The sequence below is a fragment of the Micropterus salmoides genome, unplaced genomic scaffold (assembly GCF_014851395.1).
Source record: "Micropterus salmoides isolate LMB-PRFRI ecotype aquatic unplaced genomic scaffold, ASM1485139v1 Ms_hic_scaffold_22, whole genome shotgun sequence".
NCBI classification, from domain to species: domain Eukaryota; kingdom Metazoa; phylum Chordata; class Actinopteri; order Centrarchiformes; family Centrarchidae; genus Micropterus; species Micropterus salmoides.
Genome location: NW_024041373.1, coordinates 2,516,418 through 2,530,295, shown reverse-complemented (window position 1 = coordinate 2,530,295; position 13,878 = coordinate 2,516,418). Strand labels below are relative to the sequence as shown.

General features: G+C 40.9%; 1 protein-coding gene across 2 annotated transcripts in view; it reads left to right on the top strand.

Annotated features, from left to right (window-relative positions):
- sertad2b (SERTA domain containing 2b) overlaps positions 1 to 11,871 on the top strand; it is a 40,879-nt gene extending 29,008 nt beyond the window's left edge. For both annotated transcript variants that reach the window (XM_038737434.1, XM_038737433.1), the window contains exon 2: positions 6,946 to 11,871. In XM_038737434.1, the coding sequence (XP_038593362.1) occupies positions 6,950 to 8,242 (1,293 nt within the window). In that variant the 5' untranslated portion in view covers positions 6,946 to 6,949 and the 3' untranslated portion in view covers positions 8,243 to 11,871. The remainder of the gene's footprint in view (positions 1 to 6,945) is intronic.
- Positions 11,872 to 13,878: the final 2,007 nt, after the last annotated feature.

Here is a 13,878-nt window from a genome sequence, read left to right as displayed (position 1 = left end):
TGCGGGAAACAACAATTTATGAGTTAGTTTTTTTATTAGTTTATAATTTGTTGCACATTTTTGAAGATGGTTTCTAGGGTAAGAACAAAGGAAGGAACTCTGCAAATGGAAAATATTTCACAAGATGTCTTATTGATTAATGTATTGATAAGATAATAGGTAGATATTCATATGTCCAGTTTGCATTATCAGCCTCTGTGGTGGGTATGTTGCAGTTGGATTGATTACACACCTATTTTGAAATTGATCACATTGTTGGACTATTGGAGGCACAGAACCTGAAGTTATTCCAATCTAACATTTTGATTAGATTTCACAGAAGTACATATACACAATAACAAATATAGTATACATACTATTTTTGTTGCAAACACTGAATACTGATTCTTTTTAGCAACTTTCTGTCCAATTTAAAGTCTGTTGAAAAAGAAATCTATTGCCTCAGTCCATATCTATCAGTAATAGTACTGACCTTCAAAACTGTACGTTATTTCGAAGGTCTCAAAAGACCTTTAGCTGTATATACCTCAAGGAAAACCTTTTGGAAAATGTAGTTTTATGACAGTTCTTTGTGAGACAGTTAACAGTGGTGCGTTAAGTCACGGTGACCTTGAATGAAGACCGTGGCTCCATTTTGGAGTGCAGTACTCCTCCTCTGCTGTGCTTTATCTACTTGACTCATTTATGATCTGCTTTTTTTCTTCTGGTGTATTCATATCTAGACATGGCTCACAGAGTGTGGGATGGTTCTGGGCCTGTGAACTTTGACAGTCAGTACAAGGAGGGGGTAAGGGGTGGGGGGGCGGGGGCAAAGAGCCGAGGGAGGATGAAAGATAGATGGAAAAGAGGTAAAAGAGTGACTGAAGAGCAGAAGGGGTGGAGGAGAATAATGAAGTGGAATGTAAGGGGTGGGGCACCTCTGGTATGTTAGCCCTGCACTGTGTGTGTGTACTCGAGTGTGTGTGTGTGTGTGTGTGTGTGTGAGTCTAAACACCCTGCCATGAGTCAGTGAGTCAGACATGCGCAGCTGCTTCAGCTCTCAATCACACACTCGCAAACTGCTTTGAAACTAACTCTGTTGCTCTCTCTTTGACTCTCTCTGTTTCTGTCTCTGTCTGACACTGCAGTGAATACAGAAACTCAAGTAGTAGATGGTTACAAACATCTAAATGTTAGAATCAAGGTTTTCAGTTCTCTTTAGTTCTCCCCAAATTAGGACGTCTTTTACAGCGCAGTCCTATTATTTGGATTTTGTCTTCATCTCTGTTGCTAACATGTATTGCTGTTGCGTTAACTGCTCTGCACTTCCCAGAGGTCATCAGTCAATCAAACACAGCGGGCAATGCTGACGTCTTTGAGGAAAAAAGAGCATCAGCCAGAAGTCAGAGCTCCAAACTTAATTGTGAAACTGGCAAAAACACCAAGTAGCCTGAAAAAAACAAACAAACTAGTGTTTTTGTAGAATTTCAAGTTGATCCTACCATGTGTGTAAGTATCAGGGCGATTGAGCCATCATAGCCATCTGGACCATGGTTGGCTGTGTGATATTTTGTGTGATATTTTGCAGTGCTACTGCCAACCCTTGAAACATTAACATTAGTTCCCTCCATGCTAGCTCTCCAAGCAAAAGGTTCGGGTCTACCGAACCATAAATAGATTTACATTTACATTACATATACATTTATTCATTTAGCTGGCTTACAATTGCTATACTGTACACATGTCGCACGCCTCTGGAGCAACAATGGATTAAGTGTCTTGCTCAGGTTACATTTGTGGATGGGTCACAGTGGGAATTTAACCCGGGTCTCTCACACCAAAGTCCTGTGTCTTGCCCACTGCTTGCCATCATCACCCGCCGTCACTCTCTCTGATCCGCTTATCCTGCGTACAGGATCGGGCGAAAGGCGGGGTACACCCTGGACAGGTCGCCAGTCCATCGCAGGGCCACACATAGACAGACAACCACTCACACTCACATTCACGCTGAAGGACAATTTAGAGTCACCAATCAACCTAGGCCGCATGTCTTTGGATGGTGGGAGGAAGCCGGAGCACCCTGAGAGAACCCATGCGGACATGGGGAGAACATGCAAACTCAACACAGAAAGGCGGGGTTTGAACCCATGACCTTCTTGCGATACCCAATCCAGCTATTTGAGCCAGTAGCCTAACGAGCCAATATCTGATATCAGTATCGGATCGGTACATCCAACAGCTAGTTAGGGCTATAATACCAAGTAGAGCTGCAACTAAAGGTTATTTTTGTAGTCGACTTATCTGGTTTTTTTTCTGTTTATTTATTCGATTAGTCGACTAATCACGATTGTTTTTGTCACCCCCTAACCCTAATTAAACCAATTACTTAATTAAATATCTTGCAAGTGAATTACTGATTTCCAACACGCAGCCTGACTAGCTAACGTGAACAAGGTTTACTGTTCAGAATGAACATTAGTATCAACGCCAGGGGAAGAAGACAAGACAGGGTATAAGTAACCGATTTACCATTGCACTTAACGTGTTAGCTGACACAACTAAAAGAGCGTTCTCTTTGCCAGCACTTTCCATGAGACCTCAAAACCAAGAATGAAAAGAGAGAGAGGCTGCTCCAAGATAACAGTCAGGCTTTATCACCCAAAACAATGAGCTCACAATCCGATTTATTAACTTCAAAACATTTAACTTTTTAACAAAGGTTTTTGCTTTCACATTAATAGCAATTACTATAACCACCATAACTGTACACTAAAAATGTAATGTGTATTTCGAATAATAAAGCAACAGCCCCCTTTCATACTACTTCTAGAGTTTATTTTTCCAAAGTGCTTATAAGTTTCATAAGCAGAGAATGTTCTGTAGTAGGGGTGTAACGGTACACAAAAATCTCTGTTCGGTATGTACCTTGGTTTTGAAGTCACGGTTCGCTTTATTTTCGGTATAGTAAGGGGAAAATATGCAAACATTAAATTGCTGCTGGTTTATTATGAACGTTTGTAAACAATAAATTATATAATAATAAAAAAGAATAAGAAATATACTGCTGCAAACTACTAACAAGTTCTCCACTAAATAAAATATTCTCAAAACAATACCACATATAGCAAATAAAATATAATAAAAAATGTATAATATGGATTACAGTTCAGCATTCTTCTTATTCTTTTATTCCGTCTATGAGCATTATCAGACCCAGCTTGAAGGTCTGCTCAGATAAAAAAAAAAAATTCCAAAGTCTAAAGTCTGTTTAAATGACGAAAGGTGTTTGCACTGTGCTCGTTTTTGTTTTTTTCCTTGTTGCAGTGACTTTCTCATTAGTGAGTTAGCAACTTTAACGTATTGGCAGAAACATACCCGATCACTACTGAGAAATGTTGGCCCACTGCTGAAGTCTTATCGACTTGTTCGTTGTTGTTTCACTAGGAAACCGAAGTGTTCCCAAACAGAAGACCTTAATAACAAGAGAGGGTCCTAAAGCTCTGGCTTCTCTGCACTGGCCGTGATGCTTAAGCCACTAGTTAGCGAGAGGCTGGGCTAAAGCGGCCGCTTGTGTAGCACTGTAGCGCCGCAATGCAGAGATTTGGTCCGCCACTTAATATGTCCGTGTGGAAACTCAGAATTTACGTATGTTCCACACACAAAACAAACCTAATATATGACGTTAAAGACTGCATTCAGTGCACATGTGCACCGTTCCGAAGGTCCTGTACCGAAATGGTCCGGTACGAATACATGTAACGTTACACCCCTATTCTGTAGGCTACATCACGAGCCAGATGTTTCTTTTAAAATATTAAACCATTACACAGATTGTAAAGACAGAATAACAGCGATAAGAATATTGAAACTATCTTACAGTTGTGGCCTTTCCCCTGTTGCTCTGTTGTTGCTGCTGCAGTGGTCTGAGTAACTGGGACCAGAGCAGAGGTGCTCTGTGGGCATGAATGGCCGGCCAGCTGGCACCGTTAACCTCGCGGGCTCTTGTGGAGCTTCTCAACCCCTAAAACGTTTGAACACATTTTGGATTCGCCATCAACTTTTGTAAAACTGCCAATATTCAAGTTCTATACAGTTGATTTCTCGCTTCTCAAAAGTGTTTAGTGATGAAATAGCGTACAAAACTTGTACCAAAAAATGTTCCGCTGTTAGCCTCTTTCTCCGTTGCTTTCCGCTTCTCACATGAATGCTTCTTCTTCGTGAGTAGTCTTACAGTCAAGCAGTTCATGGCAGACAGTGGAACCGATACTGCCCCTAGCATTCCATTTAGTGCATTTTTATTAGAAATGAACAACCAGAAATGTTCTTAAGAAGAAGATTGCTATGTCTCCCTTAAACGGCATCTTTGTAATGACGCGTCAACAATGAAATTTCACATCGGCGAACTGCAACGTCGTTGATGACGTCGACTAATCAAAGACCCAAGACAGATTTGCTTTGTAACCTTTGCCACGTTGCTACAACTTGCTAGCATAGAAAAATGTTGAGGTACTTGTGTCCAAGGCAAAGAAATCACATGGTCAAATGTTTATACATCCCCTGACGAGCGTAAAATGTTAATATGAAACTGTATATGAACAGCCAGTGAACCAACAGGTCGGGGTTGAAGTGCCTGGCTCGTAGGCACCTCAGCAGTAGTTTTAGTAGAGGGAGGAGAGAAAGTTTCTCATTCCCTTCCCACCTTTTCCAGACCAATCTCTCACCTACTCCTCTACTTCCTCCTCATCTTCTCTTCCTTCCTGCCCCCAGCACCCCCCCTCCCCCCATCCTCCTCTTCCTCCTCTCCCCCATCCCGTTCTTTGTCATCACTTTGGGTGAATTCCCAGCTGACTCTGTTTGTCATGGCAACCAACCAGTCTTGGTGACTGGGCCTGCAGCTCACACTTCCTGTGTGTGTAGACAGCGACTGGCTGCATGAGCCTGTCAGCCTGGATTAGAGTCAAACACACTGCAGTGATGCCTGTTTTCTTTCTTTCTTACTTTTTTCTTTCTTTTTCATGTTCCTGTCTTTTTCTGCCTTCCTTGCATCAGATTGTTTGATTAAACAGAGAGATCTATTAACCTATTGGAACGTGTATATTTAGGGACTGTACTGTGACTTTGCCACTGTGGGTACTGTATGACTTTCGCCACCCCCTCTCTAATACCCCATTCAGACTGACACAGTGACGTGAATCAAACCTGTGTCAGGGGTCTATCTGTATGGGTCAACCCACATCAAACCTCCTCTCTCCCTCCGTTGTTGGTGAACTGACATTACTACCAGGAATGGAAATTAATTAAATGATACTGACATCTAAATGTCATTTAACTGACCCACTGGCAAAAGAGAGAGAAAGAAAAAGAGAGATACCAAGCGCACGTGTGAGTGATCAAGAAGAGAGGACGTGCAGATGGACAAAGAGGTGAAACTGAAACTTAACTTGTATCTGGTAGGCCGAAATAATTTGACTAAATTCAGTGTAATTCTGCGGTCAAGTACCCTTATTACTGGATTCTGCTAACAGTGAGAAACAAGCAGAAAACTATCTCAAATGAATGGGTCCAATGCAGCTTGAACATGCTTGCTGTCTGAAAGTGTTACACGTAACTCAATATGCTACTCTAATATGGCAGGGAGGGAGGGAGGGTGGACGGGGGATGGGCTTTAAATCTGGTCTATGATCCTGTGGTACAACAGGGAACGCGGCTATTACATAACTTAGAATGTGTGTGTCTGTGTCTCTGAGTGTGTGCTGGGCTACAGGATGCAGCGGTGAGACTCTCATTGCAGCTGCTCTTGGTTTCAATGTATGTTTTTTAAATCCCCTGTTGCAGTAAGCTTGTTGCGTTTAAGCAGCTCTTTGAATCACCACAGTTAAGCTGCTGGTTTTCAGCCTGCAAACTTCACTGGTGAAAATATCAGTAGCCCTTTTTACACTCATACCGCAATACTGTCATAAAGAAGAGCCGTCATTACACCGGCTTTGCTGTTGTTCACCCTTTTTACACAGACGTGGATTCGGCTCTGTTACTACCTCCACTGCCAGCTCAAAAGCGAAACAACAGTGCCCCCCCTCCATTTAATGTTTGTATGTTTTATACAGAACCGCGAGGCGGAATAACAGCGCAACAGTCTAGCCTTGAACAGGCTGTGTAAAAGCAGCTAGTGTTTCAGTTAGGTCAGATGTGGTATGATAATCTAATGTTGACATCCAGGAGGGCTACTGGATTTGAATGAGCATCCAAAAACCTGTTTTTTTTGGAATGTCAGAATTGTTTGATGTGTATTCCAGGCAGGGAACAAACACAGTAAATTCAAATTTCACCAATTTAGAAGAGTTTTACTCACGGAAGTGCTTTGAATTGGATACTCAAAGTCCGCTAGGGGGGGGGCTGCAAATAATTGTGGAAGATTAATTTATTAATAATTATAAATTAATAAAAAAAATCTCAATTATTAACAAAATTCTCACCACTGCCTTCACAGAGGGAGTTTATTTAACCCCCATGGCCAAAATTGGACTGGCCCAAGTGGTGTGCTATCAGTGTAAGGGGATGTAGTTGTTACTGAAAAGGCTAAACCAAAACTACAGCACATTATTCATTTTGGAGAACATTAGAGCTGAAATGACGAGTTGGTATATTAACTACAGGAGCTACAGGAAATTAATTGGCAACTACTCTGAGAATCCATTAGTTATTTGAATACATTTTCATTCATATATATATGATATATGATAGTAAACTGACATTTTGGGGGTTTCGGCTGTAGGTCAGACAAAATAAGCAATTTGGTGTCACTTTCAGCTCTTACCTTATCTGACATTTAACATACGAAGTAATTAGTTGAGAATAAGAATAAGAATTAGCGACAACCAGAGATGAGATGCCTGTTGCTTTGTTATGTTACTCTGTTACTGACAAATTAACTCCTCTCCTCTGTCTCTATGGTTTTGTGTTTTCCAGATATATGTTCGGTAAAGGTGCGAAGCGGAAGCTGGATGAGGATGAAGAGGGGCTGGAAGGCAAAACGCTGGAGGCGCCGGTGGCGGGGGGGGGACTAGGCCTCGGTCCAGAGGGCCTGTCCAAGGTGTCGTACACCCTGCAGCGGCAGACCATCTTCAACATCTCTCTGATGAAGCTGTACAGCCAGCGGCCACTTGGCGAGCCCAGCCTGGAGCGCCGCGTCCTCATCAACAACATGCTGCGACGCATCCAGGATGAACTCAAGCAGGAAGGCTCCCTGCGGCCGCTGCTCTTCCCGCCCTCGCCTCCACCAGACGACCCCATGGATGAGGGCTTCTGTGAGGCGCCACCCACCTTTGGTGTTTTGTCAGCGGCAGCGACGGCACAGGTATCCCAGCCTTCTGCGCTGTTGATGCCGGGGATCACTCCACCGTCTTCACCCCATCCAATGGTGCCTCCCAACTGCCAGGCATCCCAGGCCTGCCCCAACCGTTTGGAGGCCAGCCTCACCCCTCTGGAAGCCTGCCTCACTCCAGCCTCTTTACTGGAGGAGGATGGTGGGGATGGAGCCTTTTGTGCTCCGTCCCCACCCACTCCTCCTCTGTCACCTCCCCCAGCACAACCTCCCCCGTTACCTTCGGCACTTCTGAGTCAGGCGTCCCCGAGGGACCCTGTGCCTGCCTCGTCCAATGACTGTTTCCCCTCCTCTCTCAGTGACATGGAGTTGGGTCCTCCCACAGCCATAACAAGGACAGCAGCAGCTAATACTATGACCGTGACTACCTCCCCAGCTCCCACACCACTCACCCAGCCTTCCCACCTAGCACCCCTCTCCCCAGCAGCCACAGGCCCCTCCAGAGACTGCAGGACCATGGGTGCTAAACCAGAGGCAGCTGGTATCTTCCTAGCGGATGGCCGCTGTACTGATCTCCGGCCAATGGACACTCTGCCTACACTGCCCCCTGGTGGCCTAGTAGACATTTCTTCCTCTCCTTCATCCCCTTCTTCCTCTTCCTCACCCTCGGGGTTTCTATCAGACTTGGCGCTGGACGATGTCCTGTTCGCTGACATCGACACGTCCATGTATGACTTTGACCCCTGTACGACAGGGGGGGCTGTGAGCGTAACGGCAGGTGCTGGCCTCGCGAAACTGTCGCCGGTGGTGACGGCAGACGACCTCCTCAAATCGCTGGCGTCGCCGTACAGTGGCCCCGCCCCCCAGGTTTCAGCCAATCAGCCTTTCAAAATTGATCTGACAGAACTGGACCACATCATGGAGGTGTTGGTGGGTTCGTGACTCAGAACCTCAGAAACACACAGACAGTTTAATCCGGAGAATAGACTGGAATGAAAATGTGTGATTGATTTAGGGGTTTGTTTTTATGTTCTTTTTACTCTCTTCAAAGGTCGGTAATTGTAAACATTGATGGTGATGTCAATTAGTACTACTATGACAACTACTACTACACAACACTGTGCATGCACTGTGCTCGCCTTTCCAAATATGGAAATGAAGTAACCGGGAAACAAAGACACACATAAGTTTGTATTTCTATGCTTGTGAGGACCTCCATCGACTCCATTCATTCCCTACTCCTACATATAAACCTAATCCTAGTTTTAATCTTTAACCTAAACCTAAGCCATAACCCTAAAAAGTAACTGTCAATTGAAAAAATGTGGACTGTCAAATTGTCCTCATTCTGGAGGATTTTAGCAATCATTCTAACTTTGTGAGGACATTTACTCCTCACAGGTATTGAAATACAAGTCAACACACTTAGACATGACACACATATACACACAAAACACACAAACACACTGAATTTATGGCTTTTAGCAGATGAGTGCCTTTCAAAATGACCACTTATTCAATTCCTGTTTTTTACAGTATTTGTTTTTTTCCGAGTTCTTTTCACTTTAACAGCCTAGAGAGGTCACTCCTCTAAGTTTGTTTTTAATTTATTGTATTGTATTAATACCATTATTAAGTAAGGTAATTTGTCATGATCAAATAATAATTATTTAATCTTTATCTTATTACATATGCTATGTTTTATTTGTAAAGCAAGCATAAAAATTTTTTCGTATTAGCTTCGCTATATAATTACGCTTTGGGAATAGCTCTAAAACGCATCGCCTGGTTGTTTGTTAAACTCTTTTGGTAGAATGAGATGTCTGTTCTTGTACACATCATGTCTATGAATTCAGTTCAGGATTTATATTTTTCTTTCCCTTCCTTATTGGCAGGCACATATAACTGTGCTGGATGCTGTTATACATGAGCTCAGTCATTTGGTCTAGTTCAGCTACAGCAGAATTCAAATGAGCTAAAACCACAGGAAAGCTTTATGTGTTTACATTGGAAGCGGCAGCAGCCTATCACCAACTCTTGTCTCCTAGCTAGATGTAGATGATATCAAAAGTCAAACCTAAGCAGAGACTTTAGGCTCAAAACACATACTAAATTTGGCTGTATAGGACCCCAGAGAAAACAACTGTCAGAAATAGCAGGGAAAGTCATTGTACCAATATCTCATAATCACACAAAGAAAAGGTTATTTTTAAGTACTAATTCTTTATTTTTTATTGGTTCCTACAGAATTAACAACATGAGTGACACATGAGACAGATTACAGCACAGCATACCATATTACACATACCCTGTATGAGTATGTTTACTTGTGTTTAGAATAGGAGCCCTATATGCCAGATCTCAGGGTTCTGCTCACATTTGTACATTATGCTGTACAGTTTTGAGGTTGACCCCCAAGCTCATGTATGTTTTAAAAACATACAATAGCAGGAGGGCTAAATCTGTCTCGTAAATAATTTGAATGTGGATTTCCAGGGAAACACAAACCACAGTGTTAACCTGATACTGCAACAATACAAAAGACTGTTTCGAAACACTACCCTCCTGCTCAGGCCACTATGCATGATTTTTGGCACAAATAGACTAAATGTGATGGTGGCTAAGATGAGGGTCACATGAGGTTTCCTAAGATCTACATGTTTTTTTCCCAGTAGATCACACACAGACACACACACACACACAGACGCACACACACACACACACACACACAGTTTTAAATAGAATGGGAATGCTCTGTTTACCAATCAAATATCACGTCTACAGAGCCTTTTAAATGCTATTTACTGAAGTTCAACATAGTCCTGTTTACACAAATGTCCCATTACATTTTTAAATTAGTTGATGTTATATTTGATAATTTAATTAGGATAAATGTATTGCAGAGCTTTTGGAGAAAACTGTTGTGCCACAGTCATCTAAATCTATCTTATCAGACTGCTGATCTCCATTCAGAACGAACGGATCCAGAGCTGCACAAAAACCTTTGCAAGGATTTTGTATTTTGTACAGTATAGCAGTGCCACATATTTAGCCAGGATTTGCACATAGCCAATTCTGAATTAGACCAACATGTTGGCACCAGGAGTCTGATAGATACAAAAGGCCAGCAGTACACCCACCGTATTTCCCTTTATGATGAAGTGAAACTAGTTACAGGACCACTGGATAGTACAGTTTTAGGAGTCTTCATGGTGTAGATACATGGCTTGTTTTTAAGAGTTGATACAACAAAACAAAAAGTTGTAAAATGCCTTTTCTTTTGCAATATTTAAAAAAAACAGGAGCAGTGAGTCAACAAAAGACTAACTTGCTTCTAAGACAAGTGCAATGAGATTTTAACCAAGAGGCTCAAATATTAAATGACAAATCCACCCTGGGAAACCTTTACACTTATTTATCACCAGTCATTAATGTTCACTGCATTTCAGGTCTTGCTTGGTGGTGAAGTGTTGTAAATGTATTCAGGCTACTTTTGGTGAAGTTGGACTCCTCTTTTTGTATGATTGTTGAATATCAGTGCAAAATGGTGGTAGGGGGTTTTGTTGTTGTTTTTTGGGCTACTTGGGGGCAAAGCTGAGTTCTGGACCAGAAAACCAGTACGATGTACTAAAAGAAGCTAAAACGCTCCATAGAACTGCAGAGTTTTGTAATAATTATCTCTGAATTCATCACTACAAATGACACCTTATACATTATGCATAATCATTCGAATCAGTAATAAAATAAAATATATTGAGTGCAGCTTTAATGTGTCATTTTAGCTTTTTCTGCTGCCAAACATCATTGTAACTACTGTTCACTTTATCTTATCATGATACATATCATCTATATTTGATTAGCGATTCAATAAGAAAAATACACCACAGACAGAGACTGCAGTGTTCCAGAAATGCAGGGTACATCACTAATAGGTGTATTATAGGTGAATAGGTAATTTAGGGTGGATTTCTTCCTTCAAAAGTTGTTAAGTGACCGATAACACAAGAAACCCTAGACACTTCTGTGTCTGCCAACACAGCCTTGCTATGTTGTGAAATGGTATGTTAATAGTATTTCGAGCACAGTTCCTAGCTGCTGGGATTCAGCACTTGTTAGTGGGACAAAATGTGTTATCTGTAATGCATTCTGACTCATACTGTGTTGGCCAACAGCGATGAGGTTGGGGTGATGTTTAAACTTGTTCTAATGGAAGATCATTAGTTTCTAGTGTGCATTTGACCTAAGTTAGTATATTAATGAATGAACTGAATTCAAAGCAGAGTGTGAGCCGAGCAGATAGCAGCACTAACTAGTACTGTTTGTAGACGACTGTGTCTTGTTTCTTTCACAATGTTTGAATTTTGGAGTGCTTGTTTTTTTGTCAATGAAGTTATTTATTCATATTGTTCTTTCTTTTCTGTGTAAATATATTTATTTTTGATGTGAAGTGAACATTTGGATTGTAAATGTGTGTACAGAATGTGTGGTAGGAATGTACTTCAGATAGGAATGTATCTGAGTGTGGAATTATGGGTGGAAGCCATTTTTTTAAATATAAATAGGTAGTTATATTATCTTGTTTATCTGTTTGTTAATTTGTTGCTTTGTTATTGATCGTTGTGGGGTGGTGGCCACAACTTTTTACATCTTTTATACTCTTTTTGTTCATCATTTTCCAGTTGAAGGCGAACAGTTCATGCAGCAATACTCAAAAACCCGTCTACAACCTTCAGATGTCAAGACTCCAAAGCCTGTCATAGACGCTTCAATGCCAAAAGTAATGTACATAGTATGAACAACATTTGAGCTCCTGAGACTTTTTCGATCAGTGTTTGTTACCGAATCTGTTTTAGCGCTGTCCAGGCGTGTGGTGGTTCCAATCGCCGGGAAGGACTGACTGCTGTCGAGGTGGATTTCCTCTACGACAGCTGTATTTTACACAGACCTCAGAGCTGTGCCTTTTTCTATGCAATAGAACACAAACACACAGAGAGAGAAACTGTCAGGTGATCACTGTATTGGGATCCAAATATGGACTGTAGATAATGTATGTGTATATATATATATATATATATATATATAATATATATATATATATATATATATATATATATATATGTATGTATATATGTATATATATATGTATATGTATATATATATATAAAATATGAGATAATGGACAGTTGTCTATGAATTTGAAACAGTCTTACTTTTGTAGTTTTATATATATATATATGTATATATGTATATATATATATATATATATATATATATATATACACACACAGTATATATATATACAATAAACTGTAAAAAGAGAAAAGAGCAGATGTCTGTTTTGTCTCCTTACTTTCTGATATTGTGTACAGTCTTATTTTTTGACATAATGTGTGCTTTGAGGCTAAAGAATGAGGCTGAAATACATTTTTGTAAAACAAAATAATCTTAACTCACTTGACTACTTGCTAGCTTTTTTCAGAACTTTCATCCATTTCTCATGATTGAAAACATTTATAATGTCACCAGAGTTCCTGACTTTGGTCATGCTGAACCTTTGTTTTCATTCCAGGAAATTTCAGATGTTTACTGGTACTGCCAGTATTTTTGGAATGGTATATGAAAGCCCTTTGAGTTGTTCTTCTATGTTGACGATGATGCACTGTTCAAGCCAGAGTGACAGCAAGAAGAGGGGTATTACAAACACTGAATTGGTACTATGTAAAAGGGCATGTGGAAAAATGGTGGATAATGAAGTTATCTCGAGCGAAAATGTTCATTCTTGACCTTAGAAACAGCAGTTTGGTAAAAAAAAAAAAGTTCTCAGATGGCTTCACGGCAGAGTTTTACAAGGCTTAAGCAAGCCATTATTACCCTTATTCTGGAAAAAAAGGAAAGGACTCTTTAGATAGTAAAAACTTTATACCCATTAGTTTGACCTCCTGTGACAGTAAGATATTATCTAACATTTTAGCTAGCTGTCTGGGCAGGGTAATAACCTCTTTGATCCATCCTTTCCGGGTTAGCTTTATACACTCCAGCTCCTAGACCGACAACATTAGAAGATTGGTTGATATTATGTGGGCTACTCAGGGTAACACCTCTCATCTGGCTGCCATCTTGTTAAATGCAGAAAAGGCATTTGACAGGGTAGAGTGGCAAAATCTGCTCTCCACTCCGGAATGTATTGGTTTCAGCAAGAAGTTCATAGATTAGATTACTCTCATTTACACTCATCCCAAAGCATCTGTGCTTGGCAATGGCATGATCTCTCCTTCATTTGAACTGGGAATAAGCAAAGGACAGGGTAACCCTCTCCCCCTCTGCTTTTAACAATTGCACTACAACCGTTAGCAGTGGCTATCCGTATCCCAGGCAGATGTCATAAACTAATGCTGTATGCAGATGACATTATTTTGTTTGTCTCAGATTCAGAACACTCCGCTCTGTATTTATAATAAGTTGTCATCCATTTTGGGTTATAAAATAAACTGGACCAAATCAGAGGATTTCTTCCAATCAGGCACTTTTGCTTGGCCTAAGAAAGGGATTATATATCCTGGTATCACGTCACATGATTA